Consider the following 19,133-nt stretch of genomic DNA (forward strand, 5'->3'; position numbering starts at 1 on the left):
AAAGACATCATTACTGAGATGCTCCGTATACCTGCTTATAGTGTCATGCAATGTGTCACTGAACCTTGCTACCAAAGTATGCCAAAAATCAAATGGGTGGATTGTTGGCTTGATTTTTTTCCTGCTCATCAGTTTTGATTTCTTGTTTATATAAATAAACATGTATTGTATACTTGTATAAATTATATTGATAGCTTTCAGTGTTGAAAATAAAATCTCTGTATTGAAAAGCATCATGTTGCAGAGTCTAATGATAGCTCTAGACAAAAGACTGTATATATAAACTCAAATCAGGATTGATTTCTTAATGCTGTGATCCTAAATGTCAACATTATTAACTCCTGCATTCTGCTCCTGCTCAGACTGTATGCTTATCCCTCATTTCTTCTTATCTTCCCTGTGCCTTTAAATCAACAGAAATTTACCAATTGCACTCACTCATTAACTGCTCTTTTCTTCCCCCCCTTTACATTCTTAGAGGATAATTTGCCTTCCTGAACAAAACAGTCTGACACACTGAATATTAGTAATTCTGTAGTAAGTTCCTAATTTCTTTCAGTTTTGGAAAAAGAATTTTCCACAGGTCCTCTGCCCACTGGATTCTGCTGGAGAAGCTGGGGTCAGTTCACTACCAAACATGAAGGTGTCCACTGCAAAATGAAAGATGTACTTTGGCTGGTTTCCTTCCCTTTACCTTGTAAATTCTGCAGGCATGAGAGAATCATAGGTGTATGAAGGTGCTAGTTTGGAAAAGCTAATCTCAATAATAATAATCATAATAAGGCTCCAAACACATTCTGTGAACTTCATCTAAGATCACCAAAAAAAAGTGAAGCTATCACAAGATTACCACAGCTGGTTTTGCACAGAGAGTGGAATAGGGCACACATCTCCCAATTTACAGATGTTCTACAGAAACACAAGTAGGCAGTTCACAAAAGCAGCCAGCAGTTACAACATATGACTCAGCCTCTACAACAAATGATGCAACTTGTGTCTTTCACAATTCCAACTAACAACTCCATATTAAATTAATTGTGTTGATTTGTATTTAAGTAACAACATCAGTCTTCAAGTAATTGGAGGTCTTATGTTCTCAGCATCAACAGACTGCCTACAAGCCAGCTCTGACACTCTCAGAAAATTCTACTAAAAATCCAAAACCTCAGAACCATTAAATAGAACTTTCTGAAAACTATAATAATGATTCCTTCAGAAGGTCAATAGCCACAGGAGACCCAAAATACCAACGGTTTTTATTTTGCAGGGAAAAACTTAAAGTCAAAGCTCCTTTGATTCAAACCTCCTAATTCAGAAGTGCTCTAAATAAAAGCTTTCACTTTGCCAACATACCACATATTGAGTTTTGAAAAATGTTTTATTTATAATCATCTTTTTTCCCAAGCCTTGCTTGTTCAACTGATATTAAAAAAAAGGAAGAAAACTCAACCTACATCTGTTCAGGTTAACTTTGAAGTGTTCATTTGGACAAATCTGATGTACTGTTTTGCAAAGAAATTGCTCACATTTTTTAAATGTTCACTAGAACTCAGAACTCCCACCTAACCCTGTGTTATTGCTACTATCGCAAGCTTATGTTTTACATTTGCACCTAAAGACTCTCTATACCATGGACACACAGCAGATAAGAAGATAATTTTACAAACAATTTGCAAAGATAAAGATAACTAATACAAAAAGGGTAAAATAACAGTCAAATGCCAACTAGTCACACAGAGACTGACCATACTAAAAACCTGTAATTCCATTCCCCCTTTGGCATTCCACATGCAAGCTTAAGCTAAGGTATTGCAGATCAAGGAGTACTGAACTAGGGCAGGGAATGAGCACAACATCTGTTGTCTTTCAAAGCTACCAGAATAAAAGCCTTTTCATCCTGTTAACTGGTTGAAAACCGATGTAGCCAGTCATGGTGTAAGCCCAGTCAGCAGCCAAGCCCCAGGCAGCCACTTGCTCACTCTCCTACCAGTGGGATCAGGGAGACAATGAGAAGGATAAAAGATAGAAAACTTTGGATTGAGATACAGACAGTTTAACAGAGAAAGCAAAAGCTGAGCACACACAAGCAAAGCAAAACCAGGGGTTAATTCTCCATTTTGCAATGGCAGGCAGGGGTTCAGCCATCTCCAGGAGAGCAGGGCCCCATCACATTTAAATGTGCCTTGGGAAGACAAACTCCATCAGTCCAAAAGTCCTCCCGTCCTCCTCCTTCCCCCCCAGTGCATACACTGAGCATGATGGCAGGTGGGCTGGAATCTCCCTGTGGTCAGTTTGGGTCACCTGTCCTGGCTGTGCCTCCTCCCAACCCCCCAGGCACCCCCAGTCTCCTCCCCAGTGTGGCAGTAAGAAAAGCAGGAAAGGCCTTGGCTCTGTGTAAGCTCTGCTCAACAAAAATCTCTATTATCACCGTGTTCAGCAAAACTCCAAAATACAGCCCCACACCAGCCACCGTGGAGAAAAATAACCCTACCTTGGCCAAAACAAGCATGCCACCTTTAGATAGAAATGCACAACAGAAAATCGTATGCATTTACATATCTAAGAAAACCTACATCTACCTTAATTTCCTTCCGCCAAAAAGCTTAGTTAGCATATTAATGCATATTCAGGTTTTACTGTTCAGCCAGTAAGATACTGAAGTCAGTTCAATAGGATGAATGCACCACTCCAATGGCTCTACACGTTCAACAATAAAGACTTGTGTGCTTGAAGTCTGTGATGTGATACTGAGCCACCAGCTGTGATGTACTGACAACAGTGTAGTCATGGAGATCATCAACATGCTCTATTCCCAGTGGAACAGATAAAAGGGCACCTCTGGGAAAACTGGTTAGTGCAAAAGTGTTTGGAATCTGCACTTCAATGATTTATTTATACTTGCAAAAACACCAAAAACAGAAAAAAAACCCTGAAAAACCTGCCTTTCTTTATTCCCCCAAGCACTCAAACAAAATTTATGCAAAATATATAACTAAAGAAAAGTATCCCTGTATCCCTTTCTCCTGCACCCTAATGAGTTTGCTTCCCCAGTGTAAAATTCCCAGTTACATTTTACAATCCCATTAATAAGAACAGAACTTGACCTGCAATCTATAAATCATTGTTGACTAAAGCCTCACACTAACAAACAAAGCCTCTCCTTAGGCCTCCCTATATACATCACTGCCTTTATCCACCACAAAAGCCTGCCAGAACAAATGAGTCTAGTCATTATCAAGAAGTCAGTAATTATCAGATGTTATAAGAAGAGGCTACTGGCAGAATTGAGGCTCCTTTATGGATAATGTCCTGCCTCCAGCTATTTCCCTTAAAACTCGACAGGGTCTAACACCAGTGATCTCCCTGGTCACCCTTAGAGAGGTATATGGCAGCCCGGGAGATCACTGGTGTTAGAAACTATCGAGTTTTAATGGAAAGGCTAAAGCTCTTGCCGGATTTTTTACAAGAAATAACATTAACTACCCAGGAAGAAGGGGAATAGGACCATGAAAAGCCTTATTTATAAAAAAATTATTTCATAAACACTTTAAAAATTACCCTGAACACAAGAGCAGAGTAGATGAGCCCTACAATTTAAAATAAAACAAATAAAAACCTCATGGGTTTTACGTTAATAAAACAGTATGTTTTCACAGCCTATAAATATAAAGCACCACATTTACCTGCTCAAGAGGCTAATGTTTCTTCACTACTCACAAACTTCATCAGCACACCTCCATCCTGATCCAAGGGCTCTGCTGGTAAAAGCAAGGGCATCACCACCCTCAACTCCTCTTAATCCAGGGCCTCTCCACTGAGAATCCCAAGGATGGATGCCAGTAACAATGATCACAACACAGGCCTTTCGGGCCCTTAGCTTTATCATACCAACCTGACCCATACAGAGGGACAAGCAGGGAAAGATTGAGACTCTTCTCTTGGCCCTGACCTAGAAAAATGGCCTCACAAAATCAGCAGATGCTACTCAGTAATAAAGGGACTATGAAAATTAGCAGTGACCATTCACAGCAATCAATACCATTAAAAAGGTCACTGAGGATTTAAAATCTTTACTGCAAACATAACCTGTTCTGCACCTGGAACAGGATCACAGAGGAAAAGAAGTTCTGCCCATTTACCTTCTCTTTGTCATCCCTCCACAAACAAGTCCTACTTTTTTCACTTTCTACCTCTGACACCAAGCTTTTCTGCTCTTTTCCTCCTGCAACCACTTTGTACCTACATTTAGTCCTGTCTTCAGATTTTGCTCACTTTGTCTCTCCTCCTGTACTCAACCCATCCCTTCACCCATCAGCTCTTACTTCGTAAAAGAAAAAGAACAGAGCGTAACTTTGAAGCAAGATCTCACCAGCTTACCCATCTGTGAAAGTACTGGGCTTTTGTATTTCCACCACCAAATACACTACCTTCCCAACTGCTCAAATGTTTAATATGTTAAAGCTTCCTGGCTCATTGCTCTAATAAAAATATTCCCAGTAGGGTCTCTCTTACTCTCTTGACCATATTTCCAAGCTCTTACTCTCTTCAGCTTCCCTGCATTTTTATCTACTGCCTGATTTCAATATTTTGTGTGGTTTGATTTCCATAACACTCTCTTCTATGTGTCTCTTTTTGTATAAACTCTTTCTCACTTGCCATCTAAGATGAAAAAATATCTTGGGGCTCTGGCACAGCCCTCACTCCTCCTCTTCCCACTACTATTTCTAGACTCTCCATCACCTGTCAAGCCTATGGTTTAACTACTGCTGTTACCTCCAGTCAGTCACAAAACAATCACTGCACTTTTGTTTTGCTTTGCTCTGTCAAATCCTCTGCAGCAGTTTTTACAACTGACATATTCCACAAAGGATGTAAACCATCAACTTCAATCAAAATTGTGTATTTTTTCACATTATTTATTCCAGCTGACAGCACCATCATAGTTGTTATCACTCCTACCCTCTTTAGAGAATTTTCAACTTTTTCTTCTCTTTACACCCTGTGCTTTTGGTGCTACCAACAGCCAGTAAAAAGCCTGGCTCCTACAGCAAAATTATCAAAAGGTAACATATATACAGCCTATGTCCAAAACTGTTTTTTGCTGTTGGGGAGTTTTATTACTTTTATTTTTGTCTACCTTTCTAGATCTGTGTCTTTCCTCCTCTAATGAGAAAAAAATCTAAGGAATCACAAATAATCTAGCCCTGTGAATCAACTGTAAGAACATACCCCTCATGCTGAGTTAAAGCCTACAAAAATTACCTCAAGCATACACAAAGACCAAGAAGAAAGGAGTAAATAATCTTCCATGCTGGTGCCAAAAAAGAACTTGGTCACTAACAACTCATGCAGCAAAGCGTAGGGAGGGTAAGAATTGGGCAGTTACTAGTGTATATTGATTTTATTGTATTATCAACAGATCTGTAGAGAAACTGGGTGAGTTGGACTCTAAGTCCTCTCTTGTAAGTAAGTCCACTCTTGTAAGTAGTAAATACTAGTAAACTAATGAGATATTGTTATACCTTGACTAAACTGATAAGCATTAATTAAACTAAAAATAAATTGTAACCATTGGTTCTTCACACAGGGCACGTTATTTCCTAGCCCCTAACTAAACTCCACAGTTAACACATACATATTGTACACATTCTGGTTCTTTTCCCTTCACACTATTTTAAATCACTGATCTTTGCTTAAGTTCATGATTTCTTTGTCCATCTCCTGCTGCCTGTGAAGAGACCATCAGGACAAAAAAATACTTGAAATAAAAGCAAAGTCACTCAAGGTCTACATTCCTTGACAAAAGTTCTATATAGCTTTGCAAGGACACAATACAATAATACAGCATTTCAGAAATATTATTTTTAACAGTACAAAGAGTTGTTTTTATTTCAACTTGCCCCAGTTTTTGGAAAGGAAGACAGACTGTAGAGATAAAACTGTCCTTGTTAAAACATGCAATAGGAGATGTTGCTCAACAGGTACTCGTGAATGTGAGACTCTTGGAAGAAATGGAAGTCTTTATCTCAGTCTTGTGAAAACATCACTGGACTCCACACACATGTAGTTTTAAAAAATACATATCATTTGAAAACAAATATTGTCTGCCATCATGGAATATTTTACTTGGCAAACCGCATCTTCTTACTATTTAATACTTTATAATTAATTCATATAGTAGTGTATACGTGATGAAACAGGTAATTATATATAGTTATTTGTCAGACATGAAAGCATCCCAGGGGGCCTTTCGTTAGGCTCCAAATAAGTAGTCTGATACATGTGCACACTGAGAATAAAAAGGATGTTGTATATGACTAATTAGTCAATTCTGAAAATCAGAACAACTTACTGGCACTCCAGCTCATGATCCAGACCCCTTCAGCACTGCACTTAGTTAGAAATAGGTCTTTAAATCTGAATTGCAAAATAATATTTTTATTTTCTTATTTTAGTATGACACCTTATCATTTTGAACTGTGAATATCAAGAATTTCAAATACTTGCCACTCATCATGTTTTTGTTTTCCCCTGTTTTAAAAGGGTAATGAGGAGCATTAATATTTTTATACAGACACTACAAATATCTACCGGGTTCTTCTCAGGAAGACATGGCACACATTGTACTGCACCAACGTATTTTAAAGCTCCCTATTTGAAGACAGTTCAGACAGCACCTGCAAGCAGTGGTAAGGCCTCCATGTGTGGGTTAGACTCTATTTGGGTCTAAACCATGCAGCATATTCTTGTGAGCTGCCTGGTAGATTACTGCCTCTTTTACAGAAAAGTGCTGATACCACAACTCAGCTGCCTCTCAAACTGCACCAAACTAGTTACAGGTACCAGAAAAGATACAAACACTGTGGCTGCTATTGCTCTGCATTCTTCATGAAAGAATATTTGTTTAAATTCACTTTGCCTTAACACAAGGCATTTCTGTGTCTTTTTTACAACTCTTGGGAATTCAGCCTTTATGAATTGTTAAGCAATGTTGCACTTTTAGACTAAAGTTTTAAAAGTTACAAAAGCAACCCAACCATTTGGCTGCGAGTACTTTTCACACACTGAAAGCACCTAATTTTTTTCAGCAGTCACCTCCCACCTAACATTGAAAACTGGACCAAAAGTAAAATAAAAAAAATATAAGGTATTATTTTATTTCCTCTTTTGCTTGCATGTCTACTTAATTTGTATGGAAACTTTCACCTTAACTTCTCATCTGAAGACAAATTACATCATATGTTTATATTACAAGTGGAAAAGGACTGTTCTCAGTGCAATAAAACCTCTCCTCACCAGATAGTAGTAGCAGAATTTAAAAAGAGTTTTCAAGAAGCTCCCTTCATATGATTAGTTTCAGCCATTTGGTTTTTTCTTAATTGTAGTAACATCATTCTCAGTCCTGGCTATGGCTGGATGATAGAATCATTCTGAACATAATTAATGTATAAGGAAACAAAATCAAGTAACACTGAATACATCCTACAATTTGTACACATACAAACTATCTCACTGCTACAAGTAATGGCACACTGGGTACCTCAGTATGAACCACAATCTATGAACTGATGTCAGGGATACTGCTTCTGCACTTTATAGGAATAAATTTTATTATTTTCCTTAATTGAAGCTATGGCAGACAAGAAGGAATGGTCCTGCTCCAATTCATTGACACATTAAAACTGCTTTTCTAATTCCTAGTATTAAAATTTCTCACTAACATAATGATGGAAATAAGATGACACTTAAGTGCTTTCGATGAGAAAAAATTAATAATTGATAATACATTAATAGTATTTAACATTAATATTTAATATTAATATTGATACAATTTAATTAGTTTTTGATAGAAATTTGGAAATAAAATTCCTCCCTCCTGGAGTGAAAGTTTTTCTTTCTGCTTCATTGGTTTGCCAACCCAACTCCAAATGACTAGGTACTGACTCAAACAAACTGCCAGCTGATGGAGATGGAAATCTTTATTTCTTAGCTACATGTGATACTACTGACATTTTTCACTTCCAAAAATACTTTTTCTTTGAAGAGAGAGAGTAGCCTTCCCAGGTCCATAAAGCTGACAGTAGTGTAGAGCTGACAGTAGTGTAGAGCTTTTAAGTAGGACTCTTACTCAAAAAGATGGTGCATACAATGAAGACAGCAAAGCTAACAAACAGCTCAATACTGTCTATTGAAGACCCAGAGAACTCAACAGAATATATTCTAATACTTTGAGGATTATCGCTATTATGCAAGTCTCTTGCTTACACTCTCCCAGTATTACACTTAATTTAAGAAATGTATATTGTTGATAACTCTACTTGGCCAATACAATGCAACACGCATCCCCACTGCAATGTGATTATAACTATTTATCCTTTAAAAGATTTCTTCTCTTCACTACAATCCATGGAAGTCAAATTAATTTTGAAAATGTACTTTACTTTTGTAATCCAGTAGTTAAAACGAACAAGAGTAACAAGAAGATTAACAACAGATTGCACTAATTAGGTAAGTGAATAAGTGCAATATTCAGGCTGTTGAGGAAGAGGGTTAATAGTATTTTTAGCATACACAGGGATAAATTAGGAAATCTTTCTGAACAGAATGAAAACATACAACTGTGAGCTAGGGGACACCTGATAAGGTCTAACCAAGTGTCATTTCTGACGTGCTCCAGAAATCTCTGGAAAGAGAGTCTTTCTCCTCTAAGACTGCTTACTTCCTCCACTGACAATGATTCAAATCAAGCCAGCTTATTCAAAAGCATATTTCTCAACTGAAAACCTTCTTCCCTCAGGGGACAATCATCAGTGAAGCTGATGTAATGCTCAAATCCAGACAAAGTCATTCAGTCTTTGGTCTAATTTAATCTGCTGCACTTGAAACTGGGACAAACATGACAACAGCAGAGAAACTAAAAGAGTTACTGAGGAGAAAGAATAAATTAGAATACAAAATGAAAATTGTTTCACAAAAAACTAAGTTAACTATGTCGTATACAGTGTAAATAGCACAACTAAATTTCCAAATATCAAAAAATAAACATCATGGTCCACACACCCATAACATAAATTTGTGACGTGTAGAGGGCTGACCCTGGTCAGCAATTTGGCACCCAGCAGCTCCTCTCTTGCTCAACCCTTCAATGGGATGGAGGAATTAACGAACAGAGCAAAAGTGAGAAAAAACTCATGAGTTGATACAAATAAAATATTTTTGACATCATAAAAAAAGTGAATGGGGATAGGAAAAAAAGGACTCAAGGTAGCCACTCTCCAGCTATCACCAGCAGATTGATGCTTGACCAATCTCTGAGAAACAGCCACACTGTACTCCTGTTTTCACTACTGAGAATGACATCACAAACCTAAACCACAGCACCACACAGGCTGCTACGAACAAATTTAACTCTATCACAGCCAAGATAGATATGTGATGTAAAAATGCCTCTGTATCAGACAAAATCCTCTTGATAAAGAAGTAAATAATGCAGTTTTCTCAGGTCATGTTCTGTCTTAGTCTCCACAAAAATTATTGTATTTGTCTGTCTTCTTTGTCGAGCTTCCTCTGCTCTCTGTTTAATCTGTGCAATCCTTGGCAGTATTTCTGAACTGAAATCAGATTTTGCAGAGAGATAGTTGAAATATGTTCCTCTAGATGCATCAGATTACCTTGGTAGCCAAGAGTCATAACCTTTATCCTGAAAAGCCTTTTCAGCATAACTCCACCATCATAAAAGCAGTGGGTATTGAACACTCTTTGAAATATATTCCAGAGGGTAATCTTCAATTTGAGAGTACTGCAGATGTAGCTTCGGGAAAAACTAATTACACTTCACCAGAACACCTGTTTTAGTAAGCTGTTATTGTTAGTTAGGATGCTGTATTAAAAGCACCTACACCTGGGCAGCACAGCATAATCCATACACAACCTGCCCACAAAGTATCTCAAACTGCATAATAGCCTGAGGCAGAAAATAGATTTAAAAGTATTTGGAATAAGGCTTCCAGCATGTAAATTAAGAAAATTACCAATTCTTTAAGTACTGCTTTACACAGTACTCTGAAGGAAAGCTAAATGTGATGTAAATATTAACAAATATTATTATAATATAACAGAAAGTTATTCACCATAAAAGGATCTAGAGACATCATACAGCTTCGGAAAAGCACTGGCTCATTCTAGGACAGAAGCCAAACTCTTCCATCATTCAGGTAAAATTTATGCAGCTTTTCCAGACCCACACTGACACCAGCTTTGAGTGCTTTTATTTTTGTTCTTCTCCTTAAGGAAAAGTTCTGCAAATGGGAGCATCATTACTTCTGTTTATTCTTTCCATTTTGATAGTGTGAGAGCACAAATCAGGATTGTATTTAGTGAAACTTGGCTCTAACACAGAGCCAATGACATCCAATTTTGCAGTATATCTGAAGTTTGTGCAGTGCAAACACAGAAACAGCTCTCATATCTATGGGCTCTAGCCATTACAAAAAGCCTTCTCTGAAAGGCTTTGTGTTAACTCGACATCTCTATACCTGGCCCTGTTTGCAATTAAAGAGTGAATAATAGCAGAGTGAAGAAAGGGTATCCACTGAGAAAGGGAGGTTGGGACCATTTCAGGTTTCAAGATGAGGCACAGGACTCTGAAAAGACTTGGTGTTGCACTACAGCCATTGTGCCTTTTGCTGTTTGTTAGTTTATATAAAGTAAGAGTCTCTTTCCAGAAATAAAATCCTCTGCTCAAAGAGACATTTTAACTGGAAAAGGGATACAGTAATAAAAACACAACTCTGAAGAAACATGGGTATTTCAGTCCCCTGCCCCTTCCACAAAAACAATCCTGAAGTTTTAATTTGCAGCCTTATCTCCCATCCTTCCAGCACATGACCTCACAGTCAGTCAAGGGCAGGCCTGGACCCCTGTACCAACTGTGCACAGCTCAAGTGTGGTGCCAACACCACAGCTACAGTACAGAACCAGAAGCAGAGCCAGGATGGTTTGCCTATTGAGGCAGCTTCACCTCTGGCAGGGAGAACCTCTTGGGAAGTGACCCAACGTCCTGAGCTTTGCTCATGTGGGCACATCTTCTGAGTGTAACTTATTCTCATTACCTTCAACATGGACAAGTGTTCCTGGATCAGGAACATTTTTAAGTTAAAATTTAATGCCTATAAATGTAATAAGAAAAATTATTTTTAGGTAAATAACATGTCCCAATCTTTTATTTACTTATGCATGTTCTCTGAAAGAAGTTAAGCAGATTCATAATTACCACTCAGAACCAATGTAATTTTCCCATACAGAAATAATTGGGCCAAGAAATCTTCCCAAAAGATCATCATATTGAAATCAGGTACTGCACAAACTGGTAAATCCTCTTATAATAAGAATGCATCAGTCTCACATATGATAATTTACTGTGTCCTCATCAAACATTTCACCCTCAATGATGATTAAAAAGTTTCTTTCCTTTTTTTTGCTTATGGCATGCCTGGCAAGTTACACACAAAGCAACAGACTCTAAAGTGAGAGACATGGAGATCACTAAGAAAGTGTAATTTGGTTTTTTTGCTTTCATTCGGCAGAGTGACAATAGAGCCGCAGGTAAAAAAACCTCTTAAAGCCCCTAAATTCACTGTAACTCCATTGCTCTAGTTGCATTCCCTAAAATAGGGAATGGCTGATGACTTCCCAGGACAAAGATCCACAGCCTAAGCCACAGCAGTCTCCAGGGACTATGGGATAAAAAGCAGTTGATGCTACAAGTTACACAGCAGGTCCTGGTGTCAGATACCTCCTGGAGCATGATGGGGGGCAAGGGATTTGTTTGTGGAAGATTTCTAGTTCCGCATCTCAAAACCAGCTTACATCAGAAGGCTTACCATATAAATTAAGTAGAGATGTATATAAAGCTGAATGAATTATATGCTCCTTTCCTGGAAACATCCACAAATTCTCAAATGTAAGTCTACAAATGAGCATTCCCACTGATGTTAATGCAGCTACTAACTCAAGCAAGCTCTGGGCATTAACTTTGGCAGAGTTCAGCCAAAGGAACAATCTTAAAAGCCCTCAATTTATCCCATTTATTGTGCATCACCAGAGAATAATGCAGGTATTCAGTGGGACTGCAGAGTACCTTAAACAACATCTCCTCACAGATGCTTGACTTTCAATTTAATCTGAACAGAACTGCTTACCAGTCAAAGCCCATTCTGCTGCCAAGACTTAAGCTTTATGGTGAGAATGGCCTGACAGCACACTGGTATTGTGTTTACAGAATCAGGGTTTTCATAAGTCAGACCAACAGGGAGCACCAACACTGGGAGACTGTGCAGAGGACTTCGGCTTTCACTGCTGGAGTGGGAATGGGTTCCTCTCACCTGATTATGCTAGATTGTACACATGATTCTCTTCTGATCAAGTAGCTTGTTGCTCTCTGATAGCAATAGAGCAACTCTAATAATGAATATTTACTCAGTGTGACTAACAATACTAGAATCTAATCTATAGCATTTCTTAATTCCTGAGGAGAGAAAATAGGAACATGCAGCACTGAAAACAGAAACTAAATGTTACACTAATAAGTTTTTCATATGGTTGAATTTAGATTTCCTAAGTATCTGAATACCATGGGAAAAAAGGGAAAATTTTCCTATGGAAGCATGTTTCTAATTCAAGACCTCAGCCATATTAACTGGTCACCTCCATGCTGATCAGATTTCTTTTTATTTTCTTTTCAAGAACTTAATTGAAGAGATTATTTTAGTTGATCAACATCTAATTCATTGTATTGAATATGTCTATATCTTTGACAGCTTATGAATCAATAGACTCATCCCACAGTAATTTATACAGAAGTGCTAAGCCCATGCACAAGGTGTCACCTTCACAGTAGGCATTGTCCTCTCGAAGGGCTCGGAAGCCGTCTCGGCAGCTACAGACAGCTCTGTCCTCCAGGTTCCGGCACACAGAATGCTCCATACAGTTATGTCCTTCAGTGCAGAAGTCATGGCCTGTACAGAAACAAGCATGATTGAGGGTTAAAAAGAATCCAGGGATTACAAAACATACCTGTCAAAGACAGTGCTATCTTTTTTTCAGTTCTTTTTTCTCAGTTAGGTCAAAGAATACCTTTCTATTGTCTGTGAGGTACAGAAAAATAAATTGTACCAAGCATGAAATGGATGAGAGGAGTAGTAAAGGCCACCAGAACAGACTGTCTCTAGGTCTTCAATTCAATTTCAGGTTATAGAATTGATCTGAAGCAGCTGGATAGGAGGCTTGCTTAAATCCCCTTACTGTCTCCTTGTCATTGTTAATTACTTTCACAGGACATGTCTTAATTAGATAGTTCTTGTCATTTTCTTTTTTTTGTTTGTTTGTTTGCACAAAGACCTTAACAGCTTAGACACTCAGCATCTCATTTACTAGTGATATTACTTTTAGCAGTTTTAGTTCCCAAGTGTATTTGTGAAATCCTTCTATATTTAACCAAAAGTCTTTGGTTAGCATTGACTTGTTTTGCTTTACTCTCCTCTTATCTCTTCCCTTCCTCCACTAACTGAATACTCTTCCCTTATTACATCACTCTTTTCATTACAGAGAATTTTATTTTTAAATCTCAGCTGTTAGCCATCCCTGTTTCCTATTTTTTTCTTTCCCATTTTTTTTTCCATTGAGTGTGGCCATTTTACATTGTACCTTAATTATAAATTTTTAAGACTATGACGTTCTTTTCCAGGCTGGAAAATTTAGATTGAGCCTTTCAACTCAATAGGTTCATTTTTAAATTTCTTCTGTTTGCTCTCATGAAATTTAATGATTTAATGTTGTTGAACAACATTAGCTGGTTCTGGAAACTGACTTGAAGCTTTCACACTTTCCAGATCTGTATATAAAGGCGTGGAGCTTGTCTCCTTCCCTGTTTTCTCATTAATTTTGTTTGTTTCAAGTTTCCTTCTTTCACTGAAGCATTAATTGATCAAGCAGCAGCAGTGTTTTCCAATAATTACGTTCTTCTCTGAAAAGCACAGGAGACCTTGTGGGAGTGTAGGCTAAGCTTGGGGGACCAGGACTGGTGCAACAGCAACAGCTCCAGAATGCAAGCTGGCCTCAGGCTGCAACACAAGCCTCTTGCAAAATAGCAAAAAAGTATTTTTCAGCAGTAAAGATTATTAGTTTTATCATTCCACCTGGTTTCTGCTTCATATTTTGCTGTGAAAGAGCTTCTAACCCTAACATCTCAGAAGCTTAGTTAAACAAGGACCCCAAGCAAGACAGTGGCAGCAGAGATGCTTGGAGGTCAGGTCAAAGAAATCTTTTGCACTTGGACAGCTCAGGAACAGTGTGAAACAACAGGAATGAAGCAAAAGAAGATAAGGAAGCAGAAGATCCTATAGAGACAAAATGTTTTAGTACTGAGACCCAGTGACATGGTTATGATAGAAATATCACAGACCTATTGTGATATGACAGGCTAATGCTTTTCTTCCCCCTGCTGTGGGTTGTTTCTCTAAACTAAAGGTATTCTGAGGTAATGCTACTCAGACATCATCATCCACCACAGCTACCACAGCGATGGCATCTAACACAGGACATCAAGGAACAAAATATTCTACACTAACTGCGCAAGAGGGCCTCCAATACTCCTTGATGACAGCAGAAGCATGTGCGTCAGGAGCAACCTCTGGCCATGGCAACATCTACTTTTTACCCTTTTGCTGCCCTCCTTATGAATCCTAAGTTCATGGAAAAGCAAGAGGCTGATTTCTGGATTTCTGGCCTGCATTGGATTGCATCAGATTTTGACATTAGCTATGAAAATACATGTCATCCAGAAAGCGTGAAGGCTTTCATACTGATTTTTAATATTATTAAGATTCTCAACATTCATACAGCAGCTGTATTAATAAACAAAATACTTGCCACTGAATAATAGCCTACAGCAGCTTCTCATTTAAAGAATAAGCTCCTCGCCTCATAAGAAGCCAAGCTAGCATAGCTCAGGGAGGATTGAAAGTATCCAGAAAGAACTCAACCAACATATATTAAAATTTTCTAGCTATACCAGGCACAAGAAACATAGAATCCTTTTCTCTAAGCTACTGAAGATTTTATAGAAAATTATCATTAAAAAATCCTTTTGGACTGTGACAGACTTGAAGACTTATCTTCTCTTTAGTTCTACTTTCTTGTCCCTGTGCTTGACATCATTAATCATATTCTTCATGTTTGTGCTGAGTAGCACAGAAATAACCATAGCTGCAATCTTCACTGATGTATACATGAAATCAGTCCAAGAGCCTAACACATTCCTTCATGCCGGGTATCAATTTATCTTATTTAGGTATAGAAGAAACAGATGCAGCCACTTGAAGATGCAAATGCTAATAGCTTTGAAGATACCCATGTTAGTCCAGATCAAAAGGATGGGCCAAGGACTCAGAGCACTTCCTACATCTGTCTCCTTTGGTAAGGATCAGACTGAGTGTAGCACGCAAAGGTGCACAGCACACAAAAATATTTCCCAAAGTTTTATAGATGTAGACTACAACCCCAGAGAGGTGAAGTACCACGTACCTGAACAACTGCTTAGCACAAACAGTTCTCTGAAAGAGATACCTCAAAGCACCCCAGAAAGATGCTGGCAAACATTAATATTTCTCCAGTCTATTTAATGTGGAACCTTGAGTGGGTGAAGGGCAGAAAAATCCCTAATTATATATATGATTTCTTAGACTCTCCACCCATTTTTGGCTGGAATAAAACACAAAAGCTTGTTTCACAGAATTTACATTACTAAACATTTTACAAACAATTTTCAGATGTCACAGTGCAGTTGTTACCTATTCAGCTTCCCAAGATCTACAGTGACCATCATGCATAGGAGTGTCTTACTTAAAATTATCAGAAAAAAAAAAAATCTATTTGCAGTCTCTAAGAATGAAAAATTACACTGAGCTCACATATATCCCACTATTACCTTACCTTTACAGACTTTGCAGCAACTGTGAGATAAGGGGATCTGTTGAGATTCTGGGCAGTTCAAAGCTGGACAGCTGTCTTTTGGAATTCGCTGCATTTTGTGGTCCTGTTAAATTGAGGTAATTGATTAATAATGTGAGATAGGAAATAAAGGAAGTTATAACTTTAGTGGAGTTTCACCATTGTAATGTACACAAACCCATGCCTAGGCCAAACTCCAGGTACCTTCAAAAACCATTTGAGAGGACAACATAGCACAATAAAAGCATCAGGAACCATCCTATACTCAAACCTTTTCAAGCAAGCAGAAGTGTGGCAACAACTCTCATTCTTCTCTTATCCTAGCTGTCAAGTAAATTGCCTCAGAAGTTTCTCTTAGCATTATGCTTCTAAGAGTTACACTTATTTCTCAAAAACTGAGGCAGCAGATTCCAGAGTCAAGGGTCCCCACAATGAATACTCTAAAGAAGCTTGTTATATACACAGCAAGTAAAATCAAACTTGAGCATCTCTGCTTTCAGAGGCAGTAACACTGAAAGAAGCTGGCACCGAGTCCCCATTAGGAAAGAGAGGTTTTCATCCGGGAGCTAGAAGTGTTCAACACCACAAGATAGTGCATAAGTATGTTCAGGCGCTCCGTGCAGGTCATGTGAAATTGCTGCAGTATGGCCACACAAAATTCTTGCCTTAACCTGGCTAACGTGGGTGTAACACCCATCGCTCCCTTGGGCCATAAACAATGTGTCTTGCAGTGCTCCAGTCATGATAGGGCAGAGAAAGAAAACAAGGCAAACAACAGCATGTTCCTCAAAGGCATCTGCCATAAAATAAGTGATGTGGTTAAATAAGGCTTCAGTGAACTCAGGACTATGCATTTCTGCATGCAAGAAAAACATCTACAATAATGCATCTACCATTGTATGTAAGTGTGTAATATTATTATTATTATAATATTGATCTAGCATTTAATTTTAAATCCTCTTTAAGCAGGAAATATAAAGATGAACAGGTACACAATGGCCAATATCAAAATAACTGCTCAAACTTTACCTTAAACAATCTTGACAGAGAGACCAGTCCTAATCTTATAATAAAATAAAGCAAACTAGACAGATGTGCTATACACTAGAACAAACAAAACCCAGAAATCCCATAAGCTAAATTAACCTTTGACAGAAATAACATCAATTAAGGTAGTCTGGATTTCATTTTAATATTTTATAAATTTTAATTTGGAAGATAATTTTTCATTCACTGATTTATAATATTCAAACAGTGACATGCATGCCTATAGCATGCACAACTGCAGCAGCCCATCAAAACAAAACATAAGGCTTTTAATTACATCCAGACAAAATGAAAAATTTCCATACATTACCTTGATAACATCATTATAATCTTTCAAGCATGAAACCAGTACCTCTACCATTCCTATTAATACCTCTTGACTTGAAGTCATTAATTAATATCCTTTTATGAGAACTCTGGTAGCAATAAAATAATGCCCACCTATGAATTCCTAACTGACCAACAAAGTTTACAGATTTTATGCTCTGAATTTTATTTTATGCTCATTCACAAGGCTGTTCAGCAGAAACTGTGCATACTTCAGTCCTTGAAAAAGCGAGATTTCAATCAGCCAGAGTTGCTGCTTACTATTTCTACCAAGACAGTGAGGGAGCGTACCAGAAAACCAGTCTAATCAACAAAACACAGACTAGCCTAGCCAACAGAGGCACTTTTTTTCATGCAGAATCACAATTGCCAGCTGCAAGGAATACAAGGCAATGTCACAAAACTTTTGATCATTGTTAATTATATCCATTGACTAATCACAGAATTCATGTCCTGGGTGCCATGTTGAAAATACAAGCTCATAGCCCTAAAAAGCCTACAGCTGAATCCGAAATTATTTCTGGTCAGCTTCTTCTTGCCATTCTCAAAAGGGTTTCAAAGGCTCTACTGCAGCAATTAAGCTCATAAAGATTAAAATCAACAGCAGTTAGACAAGAATTCCCAGTTATTTTTTGTAAGATAGGCTTTAACAACTGTATGAAAATGTTTGAGATTTCCAGAAACTGGTCTGATGGACTGCTGCACGGCGAGAAGGGAGAGGAGTTACTTGCCTCTTTTTCTCTGCCAAGAAATGTGTGTTCAGGTTTTCAACTCCAGCCCACAGCCTACAGCTCTCTAACCAGACAGGATTTTTTCCCATCCCTCCCCTAGAGAGACAACACACAACTCAATGCAGCAGTGTAATTCTTAACCCACAGCTGTCCCTGAGGTATATTTTGCCCCTTAAGTATATTTCTGCCCTGGAGAGCAGCTCTATTCATCCAGCAGGGCAAGACTGACTCAGCATCAGGTACATTCTGTTTACCAATAAAAACCCCAAGCCTACCCCATTTCCATCACTAGAAATACCAGATACCTGGTGTATCAGATCTTTTTTCTTCTTTTCCCCCTAGCTTTTCCTCTAAGAATGATTCTGAATTCCAAACTATGCCCCCATCGCATCTGTGTATCTCTTACACCTGAGCACATAATTTTGAACAGTAACACTGCAGATGGAAACATCAGGTAATCTGCTATTGTTTCATTACTGATGGTGGGGACTATACCTAGGGAAAAAAAAATGCTGCTTGATTGTCAAGCTGTATCATCAAAGCTTGCAGCTACACAAAGTAAATTTATTTGCAAAAATTTGATGTGGAACTCAGACAACATAAACACAGGACCGATCAGATGCCTTTTCTGTCACTTCCTAAGGTACACCTATCTATATTTCAAAAGCACGACTTTGATATTTCTAACATGCAAGAATTTTTATTCCATCAAGAGTATTCTTACCTTGCACTCAAAAAGAACACAGTCCCCTGAGCCTGAGTACACAGTTTCTCTTTGTCCTTCAAAGTAGGTTCTGCCTTCAAATACACACACCGCTTCAGAGAGAAAAAACAAAACAACACAACACAAATGATTTTTGTATAAACATGTTGGCACACTGCTTACGGAATTGATGCATTTTCTTAAAGAGAACTGCATTTCAAAATGAAAAGACTGATTCAGCTGCAAGAAAATTCTAAACCCATCTACTGGACTCCAGGATATCATAAGAAAAAAAAAATCAGAGAGAAAAAAACCCC

At 38.1% G+C, this 19,133-nt stretch overlaps 1 protein-coding gene across 2 annotated transcripts in view; it reads right to left on the reverse strand.

Moving 5' to 3' along the window:
• NELL2 (neural EGFL like 2) overlaps positions 1 to 19,133 on the reverse strand; it is a 132,633-nt gene that overhangs the window by 61,625 nt on the left and 51,875 nt on the right. For both annotated transcript variants that reach the window (XM_064422490.1, XM_064422491.1), the window contains exons 10-12: positions 18,838 to 18,929; positions 15,991 to 16,093; positions 12,888 to 13,016 (exon numbers count right to left, since the gene is read on the reverse strand). In XM_064422490.1, the coding sequence (XP_064278560.1) occupies positions 12,888 to 13,016; positions 15,991 to 16,093; positions 18,838 to 18,929 (324 nt within the window). The remainder of the gene's footprint in view (positions 1 to 12,887; positions 13,017 to 15,990; positions 16,094 to 18,837; positions 18,930 to 19,133) is intronic.

This window comes from Passer domesticus, chromosome 5, assembly GCF_036417665.1.
Source record: "Passer domesticus isolate bPasDom1 chromosome 5, bPasDom1.hap1, whole genome shotgun sequence".
Taxonomy (NCBI): domain Eukaryota; kingdom Metazoa; phylum Chordata; class Aves; order Passeriformes; family Passeridae; genus Passer; species Passer domesticus.